At 38.2% G+C, this 22,202-nt stretch overlaps 1 protein-coding gene across 8 annotated transcripts in view; it reads left to right on the top strand.

Moving 5' to 3' along the window:
• stat6 (signal transducer and activator of transcription 6, interleukin-4 induced) overlaps positions 1–22,202 on the top strand; it is a 192,345-nt gene that overhangs the window by 140,953 nt on the left and 29,190 nt on the right. For all 8 annotated transcript variants that reach the window (XM_051924058.1, XM_051924063.1, XM_051924059.1 and 5 more), the window contains 9 exons: positions 71–219; positions 1,786–1,917; positions 6,974–7,150; positions 15,029–15,116; positions 15,371–15,493; positions 16,135–16,227; positions 18,048–18,251; positions 20,020–20,114; positions 20,941–21,077. In XM_051924058.1, coding sequence (XP_051780018.1) covers positions 71–219; positions 1,786–1,917; positions 6,974–7,150; positions 15,029–15,116; positions 15,371–15,493; positions 16,135–16,227; positions 18,048–18,251; positions 20,020–20,114; positions 20,941–21,077 — 1,198 coding nt within the window. The remainder of the gene's footprint in view (positions 1–70; positions 220–1,785; positions 1,918–6,973; positions 7,151–15,028; positions 15,117–15,370; positions 15,494–16,134; positions 16,228–18,047; positions 18,252–20,019; positions 20,115–20,940; positions 21,078–22,202) is intronic.

The raw sequence follows: 22,202 nt of genomic DNA, 5'->3' as shown, positions 1-22,202 counted from the left end.
GACAATTCACAGATATACAGAGCCATAGAAGAAGAACAAACACCCTCATCATTTTCTCTTGATATTTCAGAAACGAGTTCAGATGATTCAAGAACTTACGCAGAATCTGGCACAAACTCAGCATCAGGTGATCCAGCGTATCCAGGTTTGGAAGAGACAGCAGCATTTGTCTGCTATTGGTGAACCCTTTGATGACAACCTCTCAATCCTACAGACCTGGTGAGAGCCTCACATGTTATTATGCTCTTCTCCAATTATGTAGTTTCCTCCCTAGACAACCAACAGCTTCATTCAAAGACTGTCATTTAAAAATAATATGTTGAAATGGTCCTAAATAACTGTATAATATACTGTGTGTGTGTTATTTAGAATTTAAGTACAGTAAAACCTTGATTATCCGTCAGGGGCCAGAACTGAGGTTGTAACACATAAGAGAAGAGATGGATAACAGAACAGCTACTTTAAAAATGATATACAGTAGATTAAATTGGCAAGTAGTCGTATTTATTTACAAAACAAAACTACATTAACAAAATATATACTTTTTGCAAAATTAATTAATTCATATAATATTGTAATGACCAGCGTAATAAGCAAATACAACTCGGGGGTACCAGAGTTTTCTATGTTTTACTTGGAGTCTTTTTTCCGTAACAAACGGTGCCCTGTGTTATATGCCATTATCTGGATTACGGAGTACATCCCCAAAACAATTATAGAAAGCTTTCCTTGCTAATCTGTTTATTTCCTGCTACTTACATTCTTTTTTTTCTCTGTACCACAAACACACTCCTGCTTATTGTTTCCTGACTCCTTATTCAAAACTTCCTTACACCGCACCTTCCTTTTTCTTCTAACTTCTCCTGTCACACATGTGATAAGAGGCGTGTCCACTCCTCATAGAACAATAGCCCTTCACCCAGGCCCATCACTTACATCATTCATTCCACCCTTTCTGCTCCCATACAGCACATCACAAGCTGCCTGCATGTCACAATATATTAAGAAAATATAACAGAATTTAAAAAGAAAATTACAATACAGAAGGACATTAACATTAATACAGAATAATATTACTGTCAGTGGTTTTCATTATCCACACATTTTTTGATTTTGTTGGCATCACACTTTATATCGTTCACTGTTCTTCTTACTCCGTAAATTGAAGTACTTGAAACACTTTCGCCATTTCGTAAAGGTTTAATAATTCAAATTTTTGTGACAATTCCAACACCACACGCATACGTTTACCGGCCATAACAATGTATAGTAGATTAATTATAACAAAAGAGAAAAGTTACAAAACGCTAATTAAACTGAAGGTGTGTAACTGACACTGTGGTGCTGAGGAAGAACGCTATGCACTAAAAAGTTGTTCCAATGTGCAAAGCTCACAGAGTACTGCATTGCAGTAGTAGTACAGTAATAGGTAGGCACTGGCTTTGCAATGATTTATTTATTTTTTTGGCCCTGACGATTAATGAAGAATGACGGATAATCAAGGTTTTATTGTGCTAAGAAATTAGATTCTGCTATATCCATCATGTATAGTAGAATAGAAAAATATATATTAAATTATTTTATTATGAAAACACACTAAGAATACCCCTTAAAGAGAATTTGCAGAAAATCATAATTGTGTTGCCTTAAATTTTCAGTCTAAGCATAGCATTGAGGTGAAAGATGTGAATTTACAGGGTCTTTGTTCACAGAAACCCACTCTGTGTCTGCTGCACTCCTGATCAATTCTTAAACTTTACCTTTTTTTTACTTGCTCTCATACAGTTGTGAGCAGCTGCTAATAGTGAACATGCAACTAAATCAAGAGATAATCATCGCAGGTCGTGAGTCACGAGAGGAACCATTTAGAGAAATGCAAGAAAAGCTGGCCGCACTGCTCAAGAGTCTTATACAGAGGTACATGTGGAGGAAATCTGTTTTATATATATAAATATATATATATATATATATATATATCTTTAGTATGCTTATTGTATATCTTAGCATACTGTCCATATAACATTACTTTGTACTTGTATTATCATTATTGCTTTCAGAACTTAATTTAAACAAAGCAAAATTCTAAAGCTATATTTATAAACCTTTTATTGTATATATATCGGTAAGTAGATTTTGCTTTATGTTTTTATTGAATATAATTTTGTTATTTATTACAATAATGCAGCATTGTATTTCCCACTGCACTTCAAATTCAGCTGTAGAACTGTGCTATATAAAAATATATTGAACTTAGTGCTGGGCGGTATGACCAAAATTCTATATCACGGTATTTTTCAAAATTATACTGGTTTCATGGTATTTGACAGTATTTTTTCCCATGCATGAGTGGATGTTAACCACATATTCCACTGCAATTACTGCAGTAGACTGGCTAAGAATAACCTATTCCACTGTCATGAGAATTGAACATCCATCCATTATCCAACCCGCTATATCCTAACTACAGGATCACGGGGGTTTGCTGGAGCCAATCCCAGCCAACACAGGGCGCAAGGCAGGAAACAAACCCCGGGCAGGGTGCGCACACACACACCAAGCACACATTAGAGACAATTTAGAATCACCTGCATGTCTTTGGACTGTGGGAGGAAACTGGAGCACCTGGGGGAAACTCATGCAGACACGGGGAGATCATGCAAACTCCACGCAGGAAGGACCTGGGAAGCGAACCCGGGTCTCCTAACTGCGAGGCAGCAGCGCTACCCACTGCGCCATCGTGCCACCCAGAATTGTACATTGTACAAAAAAACATTTTAATGTGCACACAAGTATTAATACAGGTTTTCATGTCCCCATAAAGTGATAATTTTCAAGGGGGTGGCACTAATGAAGAAAAGGAATCACATTGTATGACAGTTGCAGTCAAAATATAGAACCTTTTTATTGAAGATATTTTGCAAACAAACTATAATTTTGACAACATATTTTCAACCATCCAAAGAGGCATTTAGACTTAGTAAAATATCCAGAGGTGCTTGTCAAAAGTTGTATTGCACTGAACCTATCTTAGAAAAGGAATAAATAGTAAATAATTTTTGTAAATCAACTACTCTTTCTGTTAATGTTAATAATCTTTGTCTACTGACACGTTAAAGTGACTTTTTAAACAACGTTACCATCATTAAACTGCATAGTATTTAAACTAATAAATAATAACAATAAAATAAATAATAGTGCAACTTCCAGTAATAATACTATTACTTCAAGGCTTCAAGCCCAGGTACATTACACAGTATTCACCAAATAAAAATAAAATAAAATAAAACAAGTGCAACATGGTGATGACATCTTTACCATCTGAACGAACCATCATATTGCAAATTGCATTAATATGGACCTTACTTCAAGCTAAGTTATATACATAAATAATAAAACTGCAACTTGCATTTAAAATGCTATTTGTGGTATAGCGGGTCTGTGGCTTCAAAAAAAAATATGGCCAGTTTTTAAATCCAGTTAGGTGTGTCCATCTCCGTGGGCGTGATTGCACGACCGCAGAGAGTTGATGAGGTAATTGGGGCGACATGCAGGTACACACCTGCACATGCGGGTACAATCATTCTCAATTGTTTCATTGGCTTCCTGCGGCATGTGATTAATGTGCTGTGCCCACGGAGACGTTTATTTATGGGCTGGCAGGATAGGGGGAAGGAAAAAAGAAAAGATAGAACAGAAGGAGGTTAAAGAATGGAAAAGGCAGTCATGGGAGACGATCCAGACACCAGGAAGGAAAAGGCAGCATGAGCTGGGGCTCCGTGGCTGGTTCGCCTCACTGACTAAGCGTATAGAGTGGGGCGAGCGAGATGTAAGACCTCCTAATGGATCCGAGGAGCGATTGAGTGAATGCAAAGGAAGACGGGAGGTGTGCCGATCTCGGACGGTCTGGCTGCGCAGTGTGGCGGCAGCCAAGATGGGGGTCTGGAGAAAGGAGTTTGTACTGCAGAGGCTCCACCGGCAACGCCAGTGATGGGTGAGCTAGGGAAACAGAAGGTGGTCGGCTGCGATCAGGTGAGGAGAGAGACTGCATTTTAACCTCTATTTTAACAGATTTATTTATTTTGGATTTTATCCCCATGTTTCACTGGTTTTATGGATTTGCTATTTATTTGGGTACTGTATTTTTTTAACACTGCACAATGGGCACTTTTGGTTTTACTTTTAACTGTTTTTAATAAAAGCACTTGAGCACTTTCCACCATCCCCTGGCTTCAATTAGATTTGTCAGCTCATCTCAGTCATAACTATCAATGGTATTGGTTCAAAAGACTCCCATGTGGGAAGAGGGAGTCTGTAGGGGACCGGCATCGTCACACTATTGCACAGTACCCAGGTACATTACACAGTATTCAGGTATTGGGAAAAAAAAAAATAAAACAAGTGCTACTTGGCTTGCAGTAATATCCAGTACTATAGAAACAGTATTCACACATTTGAAAATAATAATGGTCCACATCCGACCTTTTAAAACCAAAGTATCTCCAGACAAAAGACATGACTCCTTTTTTCGGCAAACGTTCTTCTGTGTCATCATGTTCAACTTTATCGTCTGCTGCAGTTTCAGTTTCAGAAGGTTCTCTGTCCATTTTCACCACGCAATACCTCCACTAACGCATGTACTCCATTGCATGTGTGTTTAGCGGTGTAGCAGTGAAAAAGGTTCCCCCTTAAACAGTTTCCAACTCCGCCATATTCCAAATGTTGTTTAGGATATTATACCGGTGTTGCAGTATAAGAAAAATCCATATCATAACAAAAATAAAAAACAGTTTTTGGTATGAACCGGTATACGGTATGCCCAGCACTAATTGAACTGCATTGAATTTATTAAAATACTATGAAAAGCATGCATCAGTGTTTGAATCCACTGTTGGTACAACTCCCTGCAACCCTCCATGAAAATGGGTTAAAAATAATGGAATGGCAAATTTATATGTATGAGTGTGTACATTTGATTCAAGTTTATTTTTGTGTAGCGCTCTTCAATGAGTGCAGGTTCAGAGCACTGTGGAAAATTCGTAGGTAAATGCAAATATAAGCTTTACAAATTAAATTGCGTAGTGAATACACATAAAGGCACAGATTTGTTTAAACAGACAGGAAAATAAAGTAGTCTAAAAACTGATTAACACAAATAGAACCCAATAATATCTGTCCATTAATAAATTGTTGAACTATGGCCTGTTGACAATGGAGTAGACTAAGATTGTAAAAGAGAAAGTCAAAAACAAAGTCACAGTCCTGGAAACCTCTACCAACTGGCTGCCTACCCGCTCCTGAGTTTTCTATAGCAGAGTCTACGCTGGCCATGCTATCTGAGGAAAGGAAAACCAAAATTCCAGTCAGTAGCATCCTTGGAGTAAGTACACCTCTGAGTGGGTCTGTGGTCAGTTAGAACAAAGCTGGGCACAGTCCAAGTCCTGAAGACCTTGTCCAACTGGCTGACCACTCCCTCTTGGGCATTCTATGGTAGTGTCTGTCCTGGAATATCTAATATGATAACAGAATCTTTCTGTCCATCGATTCCAAGGCATCCAGTATATCAAATGTCATTTCCAGAGGCAGTAAAACTACTTAGAAGTAGACCAGTGGCATTAAGTGCCACAGCTGGATACTGAGAAGAGTAACAGAATAGAGGAGAGTTAGAAATGAATCGTAATTATTTTAATTATTTTATATTTTTATACAAATGACTAACAAACAAAGATCCAGTAGGCACAGGTAACCAGTAACTCTAATCTGGATAAGCTAAAATAGTGAGTCTTTAAGTTGTATTTAAAAAGCTGAGACTGAAGGAGCATCTCCTTTGTAAGCAGGAAGATCGTTCTGCAGCTTTGTGGGCCCTGTAGCTAGCAGCTCCATTGCCAATATTAATATACTGTTTTAATAAGACATACAGTATAAACAAGGATGGGAATGCTGGTGCCTCACAGTAAGGATACCAGGATTCAAGTCCTGGGACCTCCCTGCATGCAGTTTGCATTTTCCCCCAGTGTCTGCATGAGTTTCCTCTGGGTGCTCTGGTTTCTTCCCATAGTCCAAAGACATACAGGTTAGGTGGACTGGTGATACAAAATTGGCCCTAGTTTGAGGTTGGGGTGTATGAGCTGTCACTCTGTCCTGGATTTGTTCTTGCCATGCACCCTATGCAAACAGGGATAGGCTTCAGCACCCCCTGACACCCTGTTCAGGAAATGAGTGACTGACAGTCACTCAGTCAGTCAAGAAGTCAGAATAGTAAATATTTAAATAAAAATAGTTCAGTATACTATATAATTGCTAGTCTAGGTATTTTTGGTGATACAGTAGTGTAGCAGGTAGCATTGCCAACTCTTGTTCTTGAATGCTGCCTTGCTGGTTGGCCAGGGTACCTCTAGTGCTGCGTCTGCATATTCGGGAGCTTCAGTTTTCTGCATCATTCCAAAGACATGTAGAAGACGGCCTATAGAGTCAGTTTGATGTGTGTCTTGTCATGGTTTTAGAATCTGAATTAGGGCTACCAGCACATCTAATGAGATTGTTAATAAAATGGAAAGGCTGAAGTGTTTGTTTTTCAGTGTGGGTAAAGTAGAAAATGCAGTGTGAAAATTTAATGTCAGAAAATTACACAAACCTTTTTATACAGTAGTTGTAAACACTGTTAGACTTAAACAGATACATATTTTGTACAATCTTGAACCTAAAGAGTTGTAATGTGCAATGCTGAGCCTGTTTCCTCATAATTAAATGTCTCTCTTAATCTCTGTTTGAAAAACGTGCACTTTGAATGTGAATTCAACTCTGGGATGCACAATTCATAAACACTTTAGATTGAGGATGGATGGTTGGGTTATGCCACATAGCTATAATAAATAATTATAATAATTAAACTAATGTAGCTGTATGATGGACGTCTCTATAGTTCTTCCTGTGGTCATGCTTTTTCTTTCCATTTCTGTTCCTTATCATTGTGTAGCTCCCTGATAGTGGATAAGCAGCCTCCTCAAGTCATCAAGACTCAGTCCAAATTCTCTACCACTGTGCGGTTTCTTCTTGGAGAGAGGATGAACTCAGCAAAGCCTGCAGTCATCAAAGCCCAGATTATCACAGAGGCTCAGGCCAGGAACCTGGGGCAGCCAGGATCTGTGCTCAGGTAAGCTGTTGACACTTCCTCTTGGGTGGTACAGTGATCCCTCGCTATATCGCGCTTCGCCTTTCGTGGCTTCACTCCATCGCGGATTTTATATGTGAGCATATTTAAATATATATCGCGGATTTTTCGCTGCTTCGTGGGTTTCTGCGGACAATGGGTCTTTTAATTTCTGGTACATGCTTCCTCAGTTGGTTTGCCCAGTTGATTTCAAACAAGGGACGCTATTGGCAGATGGCTGAGAAGCTACCCAACTTACTTTCTCTCTCTCTCTCCCTCTCTCTCTTGCGCTGACGTAGGGGGGTGTGAGCAGGGGGGCTGTTCGCACACCTAGACGATAGGGACGTTGCTACCATCTGTGTGCAGCTGCTTCCTGAAGGACATGCTGCACGGTGCTTCGCATACTTAAAAGCTCAAAGGGCACGTATTGATTTTTGACTTTGTTTCTCTCTCTCTCTCTCTCCCCCTGCTCCTGACGGAGGGGGTGTGAGCTGCCGCCTTCAACAGCTTCGCATACTTAAAACAGCCCTATTTGATTTGTTTGCTTTTCTCTCTCTGACGCGCACTCCTTTGAAAAGGAAGATATGTTTGCATTCTTTTAATTGTGAGACAGAACTGTCATCTCTGTCTTGTCATGGAGCACAGTTTAAACTTTTGAAAAAGAGACAAATGTTTGTTTGCAGTGTTTGAATAACGTTCCTGTCTCTCTACAACCTCCTGCGTTTCTGCGCAAATCTGTGACCCAAGCATGACAATATAAAAATAACCATATAAACATATGGTTTCTACTTCGCGGATTTTCTTATTTCGCGGGTGGCTCTGGAACGCAACCCCCGCGATGGAGGAGGGATTACTGTATTTGATAAATATTGCTCTTCATCCTGCTGGGAAACCTTTATTGTTAGCACTGTTTACCTGAAATGGAAAAAAGTATCTTTAAGGATTTAATTTATTCTCTATAGTTTTATACAAAGATTTACAACCAGGTTTTGCATAAAATTAATAAACTGGTAAATCTGTGTGTGTGACCTTAGGTTAACTACAATCAAAAATAATATATAAATACTTCCATGTGCACAATAGCTGTAATTTACTTGTTAATGTTATACTGTATTACATACACAAAATGTGTTTCATTTTTAAAAGGGAAGGATTCATAAGGGTGAAAGTAAATTGTTCTGCACCTGCAGAAAAAAGATTGCGCATGTTTAAAAACATTTAAAAAATGTCAATTTCTCCCCAGTGGGGACAGACATGCTATCAACAAACAGAGACTGTAAGAGCAAACCTTCTTAATAGAAGTAACATTCAAATTCTTGGAAATTACCAGGTGTTCTAAGGCTATGTCAATGAGAAAATATTTCTAGCTAGCTCTAGGTTTGCCCCTGGGTTTTTTCCCAAAGCTGGTCAGGGTTGGTGCACCTCCCTTAAGGGGGTCACCTACAGTAGCAGACAACCTTGCTGCATGCCCAAAGTGACCACTTCAATTGATGCATCAGATCTGCACTGGAAAAGCAATAGTTCTATTCTGAGGGCCTGTATTGTATTATGGACTTTCTCACCTCATCACCAAGACTGCTCTCAGCATGCCTACACAGAAATCTCATTTTCACTCCTTATACACACAACCTTGTCCTTCTTGTCACTATACAGACCTTCTAACCATGAGTAAGGATGGGGCATAGAGGTTGTGAGCATACGCAGATAGCATGTTGCCACACCCACCACCTGGATTGGGACCCAAGTGCAGTGGGTGACATCTCAGTATCACACTGGAACAGCTAGATTGCCAATCCTGCCACCGACCCCGAAGTTTTCCCTGTAAGGACGAAGCAATTGCAGGTTAAGGGCCTTGCTCAAGGGACCAATGAAGTAGAGTCACTTCTGCTGTTTATGGGATTCAAACCGGCAACCTTCCGGCAGATCCCTAGCCTCAGAACCACCACCACCACTCTTCCCTGGGATGGAGCATAGACTGACATATATTTATATCAGAAGCTTTGTTTGAGGACTTAAAGGAATTCTCCACCCAAAATGATAGTTCATATATGTTACTTATCCTATGTACAGTGGTGTGAAAAACTATTTGCCCCCTTCCTGATTTCTTATTCTTTTGCATGTTTGTCACACAAAATGTTTCTGATCATCAAACACATTTAACCATTAGTCAAATATAACACAAGTAAACACAAAATGCAGTTTGTAAATGGTGGTTTTTATTATTTAGGGAGAAAAAAAAATCCAAACCTACATGGCCCTGTGTGAAAAAGTAATTGCCCCCTGAACCTAATAACTGGTTGGGCCACCCTTAGCAGCAATAACTGCAATCAAGCGTTTGCGATAACTTGCAATGAGTCTATTACAGCGCTCTGGAGGAATTTTGGCCCACTCATCTTTGCAAAATTGTTGTAATTCAGCTTTATGTGAGGGTTTTCTAGCATGAACCGCCTTTTTAAGGTCATGCCATAGCATCTCAATTGGATTCAGGTCAGGACTTTGACTAGGCCACTCCAAAGTCTTAATTTTGTTTTTCTTCAGCAATTCAGAGGTGGATTTGCTGGTGTGTTTTGGGTCATTGTCCTGTTGCAGCACCCAAGATCGCTTCAGCTTGAGTTGACGAACAGATGGCCGGACATTCTCCTTCAGGATTTTTTGGTAGACAGTAGAATTCATGGTTCCATCTATCACAGCAAGCCTTCCAGGTCCTGAACCAGCAAAACAACCCCAGACCATCACACTACCACCACCATATTTTACTGTTGGTATGATGTTCTTTTTCTGAAATGCTGTGTTCCTTTTACGCCAGATGTAACGGGACATTTGCCTTCCAAAAAGTTCAACTTTTGACTCATCAGTCCACAAGGTATTTTCCCAAAAGTCTTGGCAATCATTGAGATGTTTCTTAGCAAAATTGAGATGAGCCCTAATGTTCTTTTTGCTTAACAGTGGTTTGCGTCTTGGAAATCTGCCATGCAGGCCGTTTTTGCCCAGTCTCTTTCTTATGGTGGAGTCGTGAACACTGACCTTAATTGAGGCAAGTGAGGCCTGCAGTTCTTTAGACGTTGTCCTGCGGTCTTTTGTGACCTCTCGGATGAGTCGTCTCTGCGCTCTTGGGGTAATTTTGGTCGGCCGGCCACTCCTGGGAAGGTTCACCACTGTTCCATGTTTTTGCCATTTGTGGATAATGGCTCTCACTGTGGTTCGCTGGAGTCCCAAAGCTTTAGAAATGGCTTTATAACCTTTACCAGACTGATAGATCTCAATTACTTCTGTTCTCATTTGTTCCTGAATTTCTTTGGATCTTGGCATGATGTCTAGCTTTTGAGGTGCTTTTGGTCTACTTCTCAGTGTCAGGCAGCTCCTATTTAAGTGATTTCTTGATTGAAACAGGTGTGGCAGTAATCAGGCCTGGGGGTGGCTACGGAAATTGAACTCAGGTGTGATACACCACAGTTAGGTTATTTTTTAACAAGGGGGCAATTACTTTTTCACACAGGGCCATGTAGGTTTGGATTTTTTTTCTCCCTAAATAATAAACACAATCATTTAAAAACTGCATTTTGTGTTTACTTGTGTTATATTTGACTAATGGTTAAATGTGTTTGATGATCAGAAACATTTTGTGTGACAAACATGCAAAAGAATAAGAAATCAGGAAGGGGGCAAATAGTTTTTCACACCACTGTAGGTTGTATTCAAGAGTTCTGAATCATGTATTTTCATAAAGAACAGAAAGAAAAAAGTTTCTGATGTAATAGAACCAAGTGGTGACCAATGCTGTACAACTGCAATAAATGTAAAAAACATCTCATACGTTAATCATGTCGCATAATCCACATCCTAGTTATCCAGTCATATGCTGAAAATGTGCAAAACATATGCATTTTTGGTAAAATATTGTTAAACACATAAAGACATGGACACATTTGTTGGCACCCGTACAGCTTATTAAAAACGTGCTACATGCTTCCTGAAAAGTCATTAAATAAAAAGTAGTTGTCTCATGTATACATGCATGTCTTTGATATGTCATCAAGTAATAATAATAATTATAATAATAATTCTTTACAGTTATGTAGTACTTGTTTCACTACTCAATGAGCTTTAGTGAGTGGGAAGACACTTCAGTCACCACTAATGTGTAGCATCCATCTGAATGATGAGACGGCAGCCATTTTTGCACCAATACTCTCACTCACATTAGCCATTAGGTGGTGAAGTGGTCACAGAGGTAGCCAATTAGAGACAGGGGATGATTAAGGATCCAGAATGACTAGGCCATGGAGGGCAATTTAGCCTGGACATCGGGATACGCCCTACTTTTACGAAAGATGCCCAGGAATATTTTATGACCACAGAGAGTTAGGACCTTGGTTTAACATCTCATCCGAAAGACAGTGTTACTGCTTCTGGCACAGGGTGCCTTGAGTCTGTGTAGGGAACAATGAAATGTCAAGACTATCTGGAGCAAAATGTACTACCAAGTGTCAGAAAGCTCTATTTGTCAAATAGTATAATGACCTAAAACACAGAGCTAATAGTGCCCAAGAATGGCTAACAACAAAAAATTGACTTCTATGAGCCCTGATTTGAATCCCATCAAACATCTATAGGAAGAAATAACCTGCATTCTGCAGAAGACACCCTTCAAACCTGACACAGTTGGAGTAGTTTGCTCAGAAAGAGTTGGTCGATTACCAGTTGACAGGTGAAGTGTCACTGAGAGCTACAGGAATCACTAGTTTGCAGCTTGTGCAACAAAATGTTAGACATCCTGTAAAAGCCATTTGCCAATTATTTATGTCATGTTAAGTTGATAGAAGTATTTTCTTAGTTATATTAAATGTTTGCCTATAAATTAGATCATAGCATATGGGAGATTCTTATAACCCCCACAAGCTGAATTGAACTGGTATATCCTAACTATTTCTTGTCCCTCTGACCATTGATTACTATCAGTTCGTGACCTGCCTTGCCTTAACTAGGCCAGTTGTATGTGCAGAATTAGACATTGAGAACGAACTGAAGGTGAAGTAACCATAGGATAACTCATCCTTAAGTATAGAAACAATAGAAGTTTAACAAGAAGAATAATTTTTCCTTTTTTTTTTTGCCTTTTATTCTACGTGTGTAACAACTTTTCTCTATTGTTGTGTGGACTATTTGCTTTGAATTTTCCTTAAACATTTTTAAAACAAACCCTTTTTGGACTGAGATTTCTTTTGGTATGCATTTGACCCATGCTTGGTCCTGCCTTACTTACCAGCAGCTACACATCCCATCGTTTTTGTCCATGCCATTTTCATTTGTGATATTTTTTTAGATATTCCTTTGAATCAAAACTGTAAAGCAAAATCTGATTTTTGTTAAATACGGAATAAACCGTGATGGGTGCCAATTACTTTTATCAGTTTCAAGTTATTTCAGAGACAAACGTGTATTCTTTTTTGTGGAGGCATTCCAACAAATTTGTCCACATCTGTACTTCTGGAAAGTCAGCACACAACATGAACAAGAAACACATTCACAGAATGCTGCACCTTTTCAGTAATAATTCTTTTAATAATAATTCTTTGCATTTATATAGCGCTTTTCTCACTATTCAAAGCGCTCAGCAATTGCAGGTTAAGGGCCTTACTCAAGGGCCCAACAGAGCAGAGTCCCTTTTTTGGTATTTACGGGATTTGAACCGGCAACCTTCCGATTGCTAGTGCAGATCCCTAGTCTCAGAGCCTCCACTCTGCCTGCCTCAATAACACTGCATTAAGCATTGCCATGCAAGCATCAGTAATCTAGAAAGAGCAAGTGTAGACTTGGAATTAAAATTTCAAAGCTGACTCAGTGGTGCACTAACAGCTGTTTTAATCTGTTGCTGAATACGTTGGTCCAGTGCTCATTTATAAAAGAGGGACATACTATAGTTCACATGATTAGATTAGATTAGATAAATTATTAATCTCAAGGGAAAATTCTGATTCATACAGCAGTAGAAACATAACAAAGATACAGACATACTGAACACATAAAGTAATCAATACATAAATAAATAAATAAATGTATATTGTGCAGAAATTGCAAAATGAACTTAAAGAGCATAAGCATTTAGTTCTGGATGTTAGGAGGAAGCATTGGATTGCCTGATAGCAGTAGCCAGTAAAGACCCACAGAAGTGCTTCTTAGCACATAGTCAAGAAATACACCTGAGGCTAAAAGTGCTCCAAGAGAGTGCTGGAGGGATGGAAGGGCTTTTTAGTGATGGCATTCAATTGTACCACCATTCTCTTTTCCACAACAGCTTCCAGTGTGTCCAGGGTTAGCCGTGTGATGGAGCAGGCTTTCCTGATAAGTGTTTTCAGGCATTGTGTGCCATTTGATCACATTTCTTCCCCAGGACACCACAGTATGTACAGACAGACAGACCGACCGACCTTGTTCTGACTTGGTATTCCCAGTCCCAGTAAGGGATTAAGCAGCTGTTGGCATAAATGAGCACCAGTGGCGCTTCATGACACACTACTGCTGAATCATTTGCTGGTTGAAAGTCCTTCAGTGTTAGTGTGTCAGAGAGAGGATGTGCAGCATTGTTCATAATGGCACTCAGTTTTATTTTCATTCTCTCTGTCGCTACTACCCCCAGGGATTCCAGACTGTGTCCTATAACTGATCCTGCCCTTTTTATTAACCTGTTGATTTGGTGGGCCTCTCTTGAAGTGATGTTACCAGCCCACACTTACAGCATTGAAAATCACACTGGCCATCACAGAGTTATAGAAGATGTGAAAGATGTCACTTCCCACATTAAACAAATGCAGTCTCCTAAGGAAAACGTGTTTGCTCTGCCCTTTCTTATATAGTTCCTCTGTGTTTCAAGACCAGTCCAACCTGTCATTAATGTAGACCACCACTGCATTCACTCTCTGAATAGTAACTGGACCTAGAGGCTTTTTGGTGCACCGAAAGTCAATAAGCAGTTCTTTGGTTTTGCTGATGTTGCAGACAGTTCTCTTTGTGACAAGAAATAAGTGTCACAACTGACTTCTTATAATAACATTGCTTAATTGCACATTAAAGGAACAGGAACTACTAGAATATTTTATATGTAGATCCCTTTATATCAGGCCATTTTTAACCTACCCGAGTGTCTTATGTGCATTTAATTTAATTTATTTGGTCACAATAACCTGCAATAACTACAATCATCTTGCATTTCAATTAAAATGGACATTTGGAAACATCCATAATGACGCACCGAGATCCATCTATCAGCAGATGCATGTGAATCAGGCCAAATCAGTTTTGACCCATGCTTATTCCATGCATAAATGGAAAGTCCATTCATCCCCACATTGTGACAGGATTTGGAGGTTTTTGTTATAATAGTTCTCATTTCTGTACATTTTGGTTATATTTTGTTTAATTTTTCCAGTGTTATAAATTTTGAATGTGTTACGTATTTGTTTTGTCTCCCAGCCAGTAACATGCTAATTGACAGAGCTGGTGCTGTACGAATGCTTTCCAGGTTAGGCAACACATGAAGTATTCATATTATATGACATCCAAGGTTTTGGTTCAAAATAAAACTTGTTGATGTTATCTAGCACAAAAATAACATTTGAAGGAGATAGACTTGCATGACTTTTTTGACTTTGAGTTTAGGTTTATATATTGGGCTTGGTTGTTTTGGTACTTTGATCTCCTGACTTTAACCCATGCACACTATTTTCCACAAATGATTATTTCCCCTTCTCATCTCCTGATCTGTTTCACAGTTGTTTACTGCCTTTTTTCATCATAGCTGTACATGTTACTCATGTGGCCAATACTGCCAAACAATATCTTACATAGCTGCTAGATGCTAAACATGTTTTTTATCTTTTTTAGTGAAAATGTTGGAGAGCTCATCAATAATTCTGCCATCTTGGACCACAATGCTGCCACAAAAACCACCTGCTGCACTTTCAGGAACATGGTAAGTATCAGAGCCCTTCCCTGAAAAAAATATTTGTATTGTGGCTCTCATAAGTGGGATAACTTCAGGTTATGTCTTCTGTATGTTCAATGTGCAGCCACCTTAGTTTGTTACTTCCTGATGCACAGCCCATTGTGTTTTATTGATTGCTCGTCCTTAGGAGCAAGTTATCTTGCACTAATCCAGAATAAAGTTCATAGATTTTTTAATGTCACCACTCAGATTAGAGAAACTATTGTACTTTTTACTTGTAGTCAATTAAGAAGATCAAGAGAACAGATCGGAAGGGGTCTGAGTCAGTGACTGAAGAGAAATTTGCTTTGCTTTTCTCCTCTGAAATCAATATCATGGGGTGTGAAACAACGTACAGCGTCCAGGTGAGGCTGAGTCTCTTCAGAGAGAGGATGTGCTGCCAGTCTTTAAACACGGTCTGCCACACCTTCTGCATTTGTGCCACTCCTGTCCAATTCAGTTACTTTTGTGAATGTTTTGATATTTGCATTTTTAGCTTAAGTTGGTTTTGTTTTTTGGTTTCAGGGTTTATTGTTTTCATTCTTTGTCCTCAAAATTGCTTTTTTGTCTTTTTGTTCCATTTTTTAACTACTTAGATAATTTTGAACTTGTTTTTATTATTTTGTTATTGATGTTTTTCAGCTTATAATAATTTAAGCCTGTTGCAACTTGAATTTTTTATTTGTTTTTCATTTTTTGGTTTCATGTTTCTCAGTTTATCATGTTTTTTCCTTATTTTTCCTCTTGGGTCTTTTACTACTCCATTTTTAAAGTTATGTTGTTTTATTGAATTTTGTTACATTTTTAAACTTGTATTGTTTGAATTGGTTTGTTTTGGTGTCATTGTTTTATATTACTACTTCTGTTTCAAACTGTGTCATGTTTGTCCAATTTTTACGTGTACTGTTTCATTTGAATAATTTTTTCTTTGTTGCTACTTATATTTTAGACTTGAGTTGTGTTGTAGATTTTCTTCAAAATTGCAATTTTGTTTTAATGTCTTTAGGTCATCTCATTGCCCATCGTCATAATTGTACACGGTAGCCAGGACAACAATGCATTGGCTACCATCATCTGGGATTGTGCCTTCTCTGAGCCCGTAAGAGTTTTTATTTATCCTGCAGAAGTTGTGGTGTTTTATACAGAATGGTTAATATTGATACTTGGCTTTCAGTTTATCAATTCTTATTATTTGCATTTAGATGTACAATGCAACATACAGTAAACAGCAAAATGTGGTTCACAGTTAGGTCATTATGAAGGCTAATTTGGGTAATTTAAAAAAAAATTTAATTAATATTATTATTGTTACTATTATTATTATTAATAATAATAATTCTTTACATTTATATATTAACAATTAAAAGGTAATTACATTAAACAACAGTGAAATAAATAAGTCAGGAAATATAAAATAACACTATATAAACACAAAAAGTAATTTTCAATTTAAGAAATAGTTTATCTGAATAAATAAAGATTAATGTTGTAGCTTCAAAGACACTCAAAAGCTAAGCAACAGAGTTAAGTGTAGCTGCATATTCAAAAGACATTAATTTTTTGTAGTTGAGCAATTAACTTTTTCATTTTTCTTGTTGCAAACACATATGTACAATAAGTAGATCTTTGACATTTTAATGGGCATGGCAGGAGCAATGTTAAAATGAAGCAATAAAAGTAATGTTGCAGCAGAAATTCTTTTTTAAAAAACCTGCAGTGCAGTGTTAATCTGAGGTCATGTGGTGTACAGTTGTAGTTTCTAAACAGCCTGCATGAAACTGCCTACTGTGACTAAGTTTCAGTTGTGTCACTAACTTCACACAAAGCTAGGAAGAAATTAAAATGTATGCAGCAACTCAATATAAAGTGAAAAAGAAGCTGACAGCTCTTGGTTGAGTGCAGAGACTGCAGTATTCCGTCATTCTACAAAAGACATTCATAATATTTAGCTGCGTAAATCACATGATTTGAGTATCTGCACAATCATGAATGAATAACTTGACTGATTTTTCTGTGCAGAAAAACAATATCAAGTCATTGGCTACGTAATCGTAAAACGCACAAGACAATATATAGACAGTAGATACATTTAGATAGCATATGGTAATAAACTGATTTTACATGGACTGCAAAACACTCAAAGTAAGGCAGTGAATGTTACCTTTAAAATAAGGCCATGCATAAGCTCTAACAAGTAAATTCATTTAAAAAACATTCTCCATGCACAGTTTTCATGGCTTCAGTTTTAAAAGGTGATATGTGCATTGTGAGAAATAGTTATGGATTTTAACTATTGAAATTATTTTTTAGCAGCTGAACCAGTGGAAATTTTTTGCAGTGGCAGCCCACCACTCAGTTTTTTCATGTGTAGGAAAGACTGACACTTAAATGTAAAAAATGCCAAAACCCAAATTTCTTTGCTGTGAAAGATGCTTTACATTTCAAAATGAGTCATGCATTTTTGACCAAATGACTTTGTTATAACTATTTTGTTTATCTAAGTAACAATATAGTGGTTTCCTCTTCCAGTTTAAAAGGAAGATTAGTGTAATATGCAGAGAGTATACAGTCATTAAGGAAACATCTAAAAACATTTGACTCAGGCTATTGATGGGTATTTTCTAATAATTTTTAGCTCCTGTTGTTTGTTCTAGTGAAGGTGAGCAGATGATGCCTACACTTTTGAATGTTTTGAGAATGTTATAGTTTTCTATATTAACTACTTCACCTTTCTGCGATTCAGTAGATAGGCTTAATTTCTTTATACTTACAGTACATGTCCTGTGTTAAAGTTCCAAAGTTAATATTTGGTTTCACAGAAACCAATATAAAGTTGGATATTTATGTAAGTGACAGAACTATATGGTGAAAGCTGTAAGACAGTGCTGCTGGTCTAACATAAGGTCTCTTTTGCTGTAGGATCGGATCCCTTTTCTGGTTCCTGAACGTGTCACCTGGCAGCAAATGTGTGCCACACTGAACAGCAAGTTCATGTCTGAGGTTCAGACCCCACGCTGCCTGGATGAACACAATCTTCGTTTCCTGGCACAAAAAATCTTTGATGAGCCTGATATAAATGGAGACTTTGACAGTCGAAATGTGACTTGGGCCCAGTTTAATAAGGTGCCTAGGAAGACGTTTTATTTGTTTTATATCTCTATCCAACATCAGTATAAGAGTATCTATCTCCAGTCTAATTACAGTACTCCCATTCCACAAGTAGTGCTGGCTTCTTGGGCTCCCAGTTTACTTGTAGTCCTAGAAACATATTTTTCCATTTTACTTTCAATGCCAGGCATATGCCCTTCCAGTCTACATGTAGACTCTGACTCATTTAAATCTGAATCACTTGATGTGCTGCGACCATATGCTCTGGGATCATATTTACAGATGAACTTATATGCCTCTAATATGTATGAAGAAATGAACAAATATGCCTCCAATATTTATGCAGTGCTCAATACAAGATCTCACCATTCAGGTAAACACCTACAATCAAAATCACTTACAGTGCTAGAAATTTGTTCCTCCAGTTTTCATGAATATTTGTATACCTGCTGCTCTGAATCTCATGCAATACTGAACACATGTTCTCCCAGTTCATATGTAGATTTGGACTTGTTTATATCCAAATCACATGTTGTTCTGGCCACATGTGTTTCTAGTTTATATGTAGATTTGGGTACATGTAACTTTAAACCGCATGTAGCACTAGGCATATGTGTTCCCAGGTCACATGTTGATTTGGTTTCATTTGAATCCATATCACATGCAGACCTGTACACATATGTTTCTAGCTCACATGTTGGTTTGCACACATGTAGTTCTAAATCATATGTAGTCCTGAACACATGTTCTCCCAGTTCACATGTTGATTTGGTTTCATTTGAATCCAAATCACATGCAGTCCTGGGCACATGTGTTTCTAGTTCACATGTTGATTTGGGCTCATGTTACTCTAAACCACATGCAGTACTGAACACATGTTCTCCCAGTTCACAAGTAGATTTGACATCATGTGATGGCAAATCACATGTAGTTCTGGCCACATGTGTTTCTAGTTCACATGTTGATTTAGGCACATGTAACTTTAAATCACATGCAGCTCTGGACATGTGTGTTCCTAGTTCACGTATAGATTTTAAGTCATTTGATTTAAAATCACATGCAGAACTGAACTCATATGCTACTACATTTTTTGTAGAGCAGAACACATGCACTTCCATTCTACCTGCAGTGCTGCACACATGTAGTGAGTGTTCATATGAAGAACTGCACTTGTGCGCATCATGTTCACTTTCAGTTCTTCTGACATGTGTTGGCAGCTCTCATGTAGAGATGAACAAAAGTGCTTCTAATTTATTTCTTATGCTGAATGCATGTGCTCCTGGTTCAGATGCCACACTGGACTCCTGCATTGCTGGACATAGCTTCTGGCAGTCTACATGCAGTGCCCTGGAGTTGTGCCCAGCTCACATGAGGTGCTTCAAGTCAAGACACAGTACAACACTGTCCTCATCCAGAAACAAAGTTGGAGAGCCATCATCCTGGTCCACGCCTGTTATGGTAAGAACACAGTAAAGCAGATTCAACTTTACCTTACCAGAGCTTCTAATTATACAGGATTAATTCATCTTGACTAAAGGTTAAACTGGCATTGCATCCATTTTGTCTAAGAGTTAGACTACAATTAGAGCCTAACATGCACAAGGTGCAACCTGGGAAGGCTTTCTTAGAAAGTGCTAAATTCTTTCAGCCAGACTATGTAGGGTAGCCCCTGTCACTCTTGAATAAGTGTTTGGAATGGAGAGGGACTTCTGTTAGAGTTCACTCAGCAGTGATTGAGCTATAACAGTCTAGATGCACATGCTAACTGTACTTTTGCTTCCAGGAGGTGCTCCCAGGCAGAAGTTTCACTTTCTGGCAGTGGTTTGATGGAGTGATGGAACTTACCAAAAAACACCTGAAGAACTACTGGACTGACCGGTATGTCTGACTGGCACTACTGAGGGAAGATTAATTATCAGCACTGTTCACAAGATTCCTTTATGGCTGACAGCCCTCACCTTCAGTGGGCAGCACTTGCTTTCAGTGTTGTTTTGTCTTATGAAAGTGTGAAATCTAAAATACAGTAAATGGAAAAGGGACAGTCTGGAGAAAATTTAAAGACACGTGTATAAGTTTAGTAAAAAAAATATATAAATGTGAGTGCTAAGCCTTTCATTTATCTATTTTTGAGACCATTACTCCACTACAATGTGACTGAACACCTAGTAAATAGTTCTTTTGGTCGTAATGGACTTTTTTTTTAGAATTCCTCTGATTTAGGAAATAAAATAGGCAAAACAGGTAGTGCAGCTCCTTTGCAGCACTTGAACCCTGACTCATTTCTCTGCTGTCTTCCTTATGTTCACAAAGGACATGTCTTTGGTTTCTGCTCAAAAATGTCCCATTATGTTGATTGGCTAGATGTAAATGTGTAGTAGTGGGCCATGTGATGGACCAGTATCCTGTCCAGGATTGGTGTCTGCTTTGGGCTTGATTCCTGACGGCATACCAGTAGTGTACACAAAATTAGGTGGACTTGTTATGAAACTTGTTTAAGTTTAAGAAAAGGTTCAAATATATTGTCCATTTTATCTATAAATATTTTTGTAGAGTTGTTCATTGGTGGAACAATTAAACAAAACATATAGTTACCATGTTGAAATCTTGTTAACAGAACATTTCAATAATTTACACTGCAATGCTTTCAATATGTTTATCTCCCACTGGTCTACTGGTTCTGACTCCTGATTGCTTTTTATCACAGGTTGATTTTTGGATTTATTGGAAAACAATATCTCCATCTACTGCTGCAGCAAAGCCAAGATGGGACATTCCTGCTGCGTTTCAGTGACTCTGAAATTGGTGGTATCACAATTGCCTATGTGACCACCACTGACATGGGTAAATATCCTTAACAAAACAGCTTGTCTATGGCATCAACCTTTGGCCGAAGCTTATATAATATATATTGCTTTTTAGCTGTTATGTTTTTCAAGCTTTCCAGCATGCTCAGCCTTTTTAGCATACGGTAATAAAATCATTTTACGATTCATCTCTTTGCGAATTTGTAAGGGAATTCACCTGACATATGTTACAATCCTGGAAAATGGTGCAAGAGAGTAAGAGACAGTGAAAGAATTAAGAGTACCATTTTTAAGAAAATTTAAAGAGTAAATATGATACAGGTGAAATGGTACATTAGAACCATTTTGATGAGAACAGGCCATTTAGCCTAACAAGCATGATAGTCCTTTTCACTTAGATTCTCCAAGATAACATTAAGTCAAGATTTGAAGATTCTAAACTCCCACTCTCTACCACACAGTGTTTTAGTTATATGATATAGAAAATAGGAAGGCTGATGAGCTAAAGTTAACGTGACTAAACTTCTTATTTTATATTTTCCTGAATAGTCCCCTATACCAGATTCTCAGCTTAGTCTTAGAGATCTTTATATGGCTCATATTTTTGACATGACCAACTTGCACATAGCATACAGAAAGTTCATAGGGCCACTATCTTTAATCATCAGTTACAACAGTGCTACTTAAAACAAAATTGAACCAGTCAGATGTCCTGTAAGTGCATAGCTCATACCTATGTCCGTGAGCCTGCTGGGTAGATATCTTAAAGCATGCACGCAGTGAGCGACCAAAACACATTTATACTTTTTGCGGCCCATTTAATTGCTGCATTGATGTTCTCTTTGTCAGTAAGTGACAATGCTTAGTCAGTGTTGCATAGCCAATAATGTCTCATTAGAGGTAAGACTCTGTTGATGGAAGAAGAGTTGTGCCTGCTATTACTGACTTTAAGAGGAAGAAAAGGAGAAGGTGGAGTGTCAGACCTGTTGACCAAAAGCAGTGAAGGAAGGGCTAACATAATATTCTCATAACTGTAGGACCTACATGATGAGCACATGGATTTCAAATGTTTTTTCTTGTCTTCCTTGCATTTTAATGGTCTGTTGCGTCATATTCAGCCCTTCATTCATCATTCTTGCAGCCACGTAACCAGCCTCTCTTT

The sequence above is a fragment of the Erpetoichthys calabaricus genome, chromosome 3 (genome assembly GCF_900747795.2).
Source record: "Erpetoichthys calabaricus chromosome 3, fErpCal1.3, whole genome shotgun sequence".
NCBI classification, from domain to species: domain Eukaryota; kingdom Metazoa; phylum Chordata; class Cladistia; order Polypteriformes; family Polypteridae; genus Erpetoichthys; species Erpetoichthys calabaricus.
This window is presented reverse-complemented; position numbering and strand designations above follow the sequence as displayed.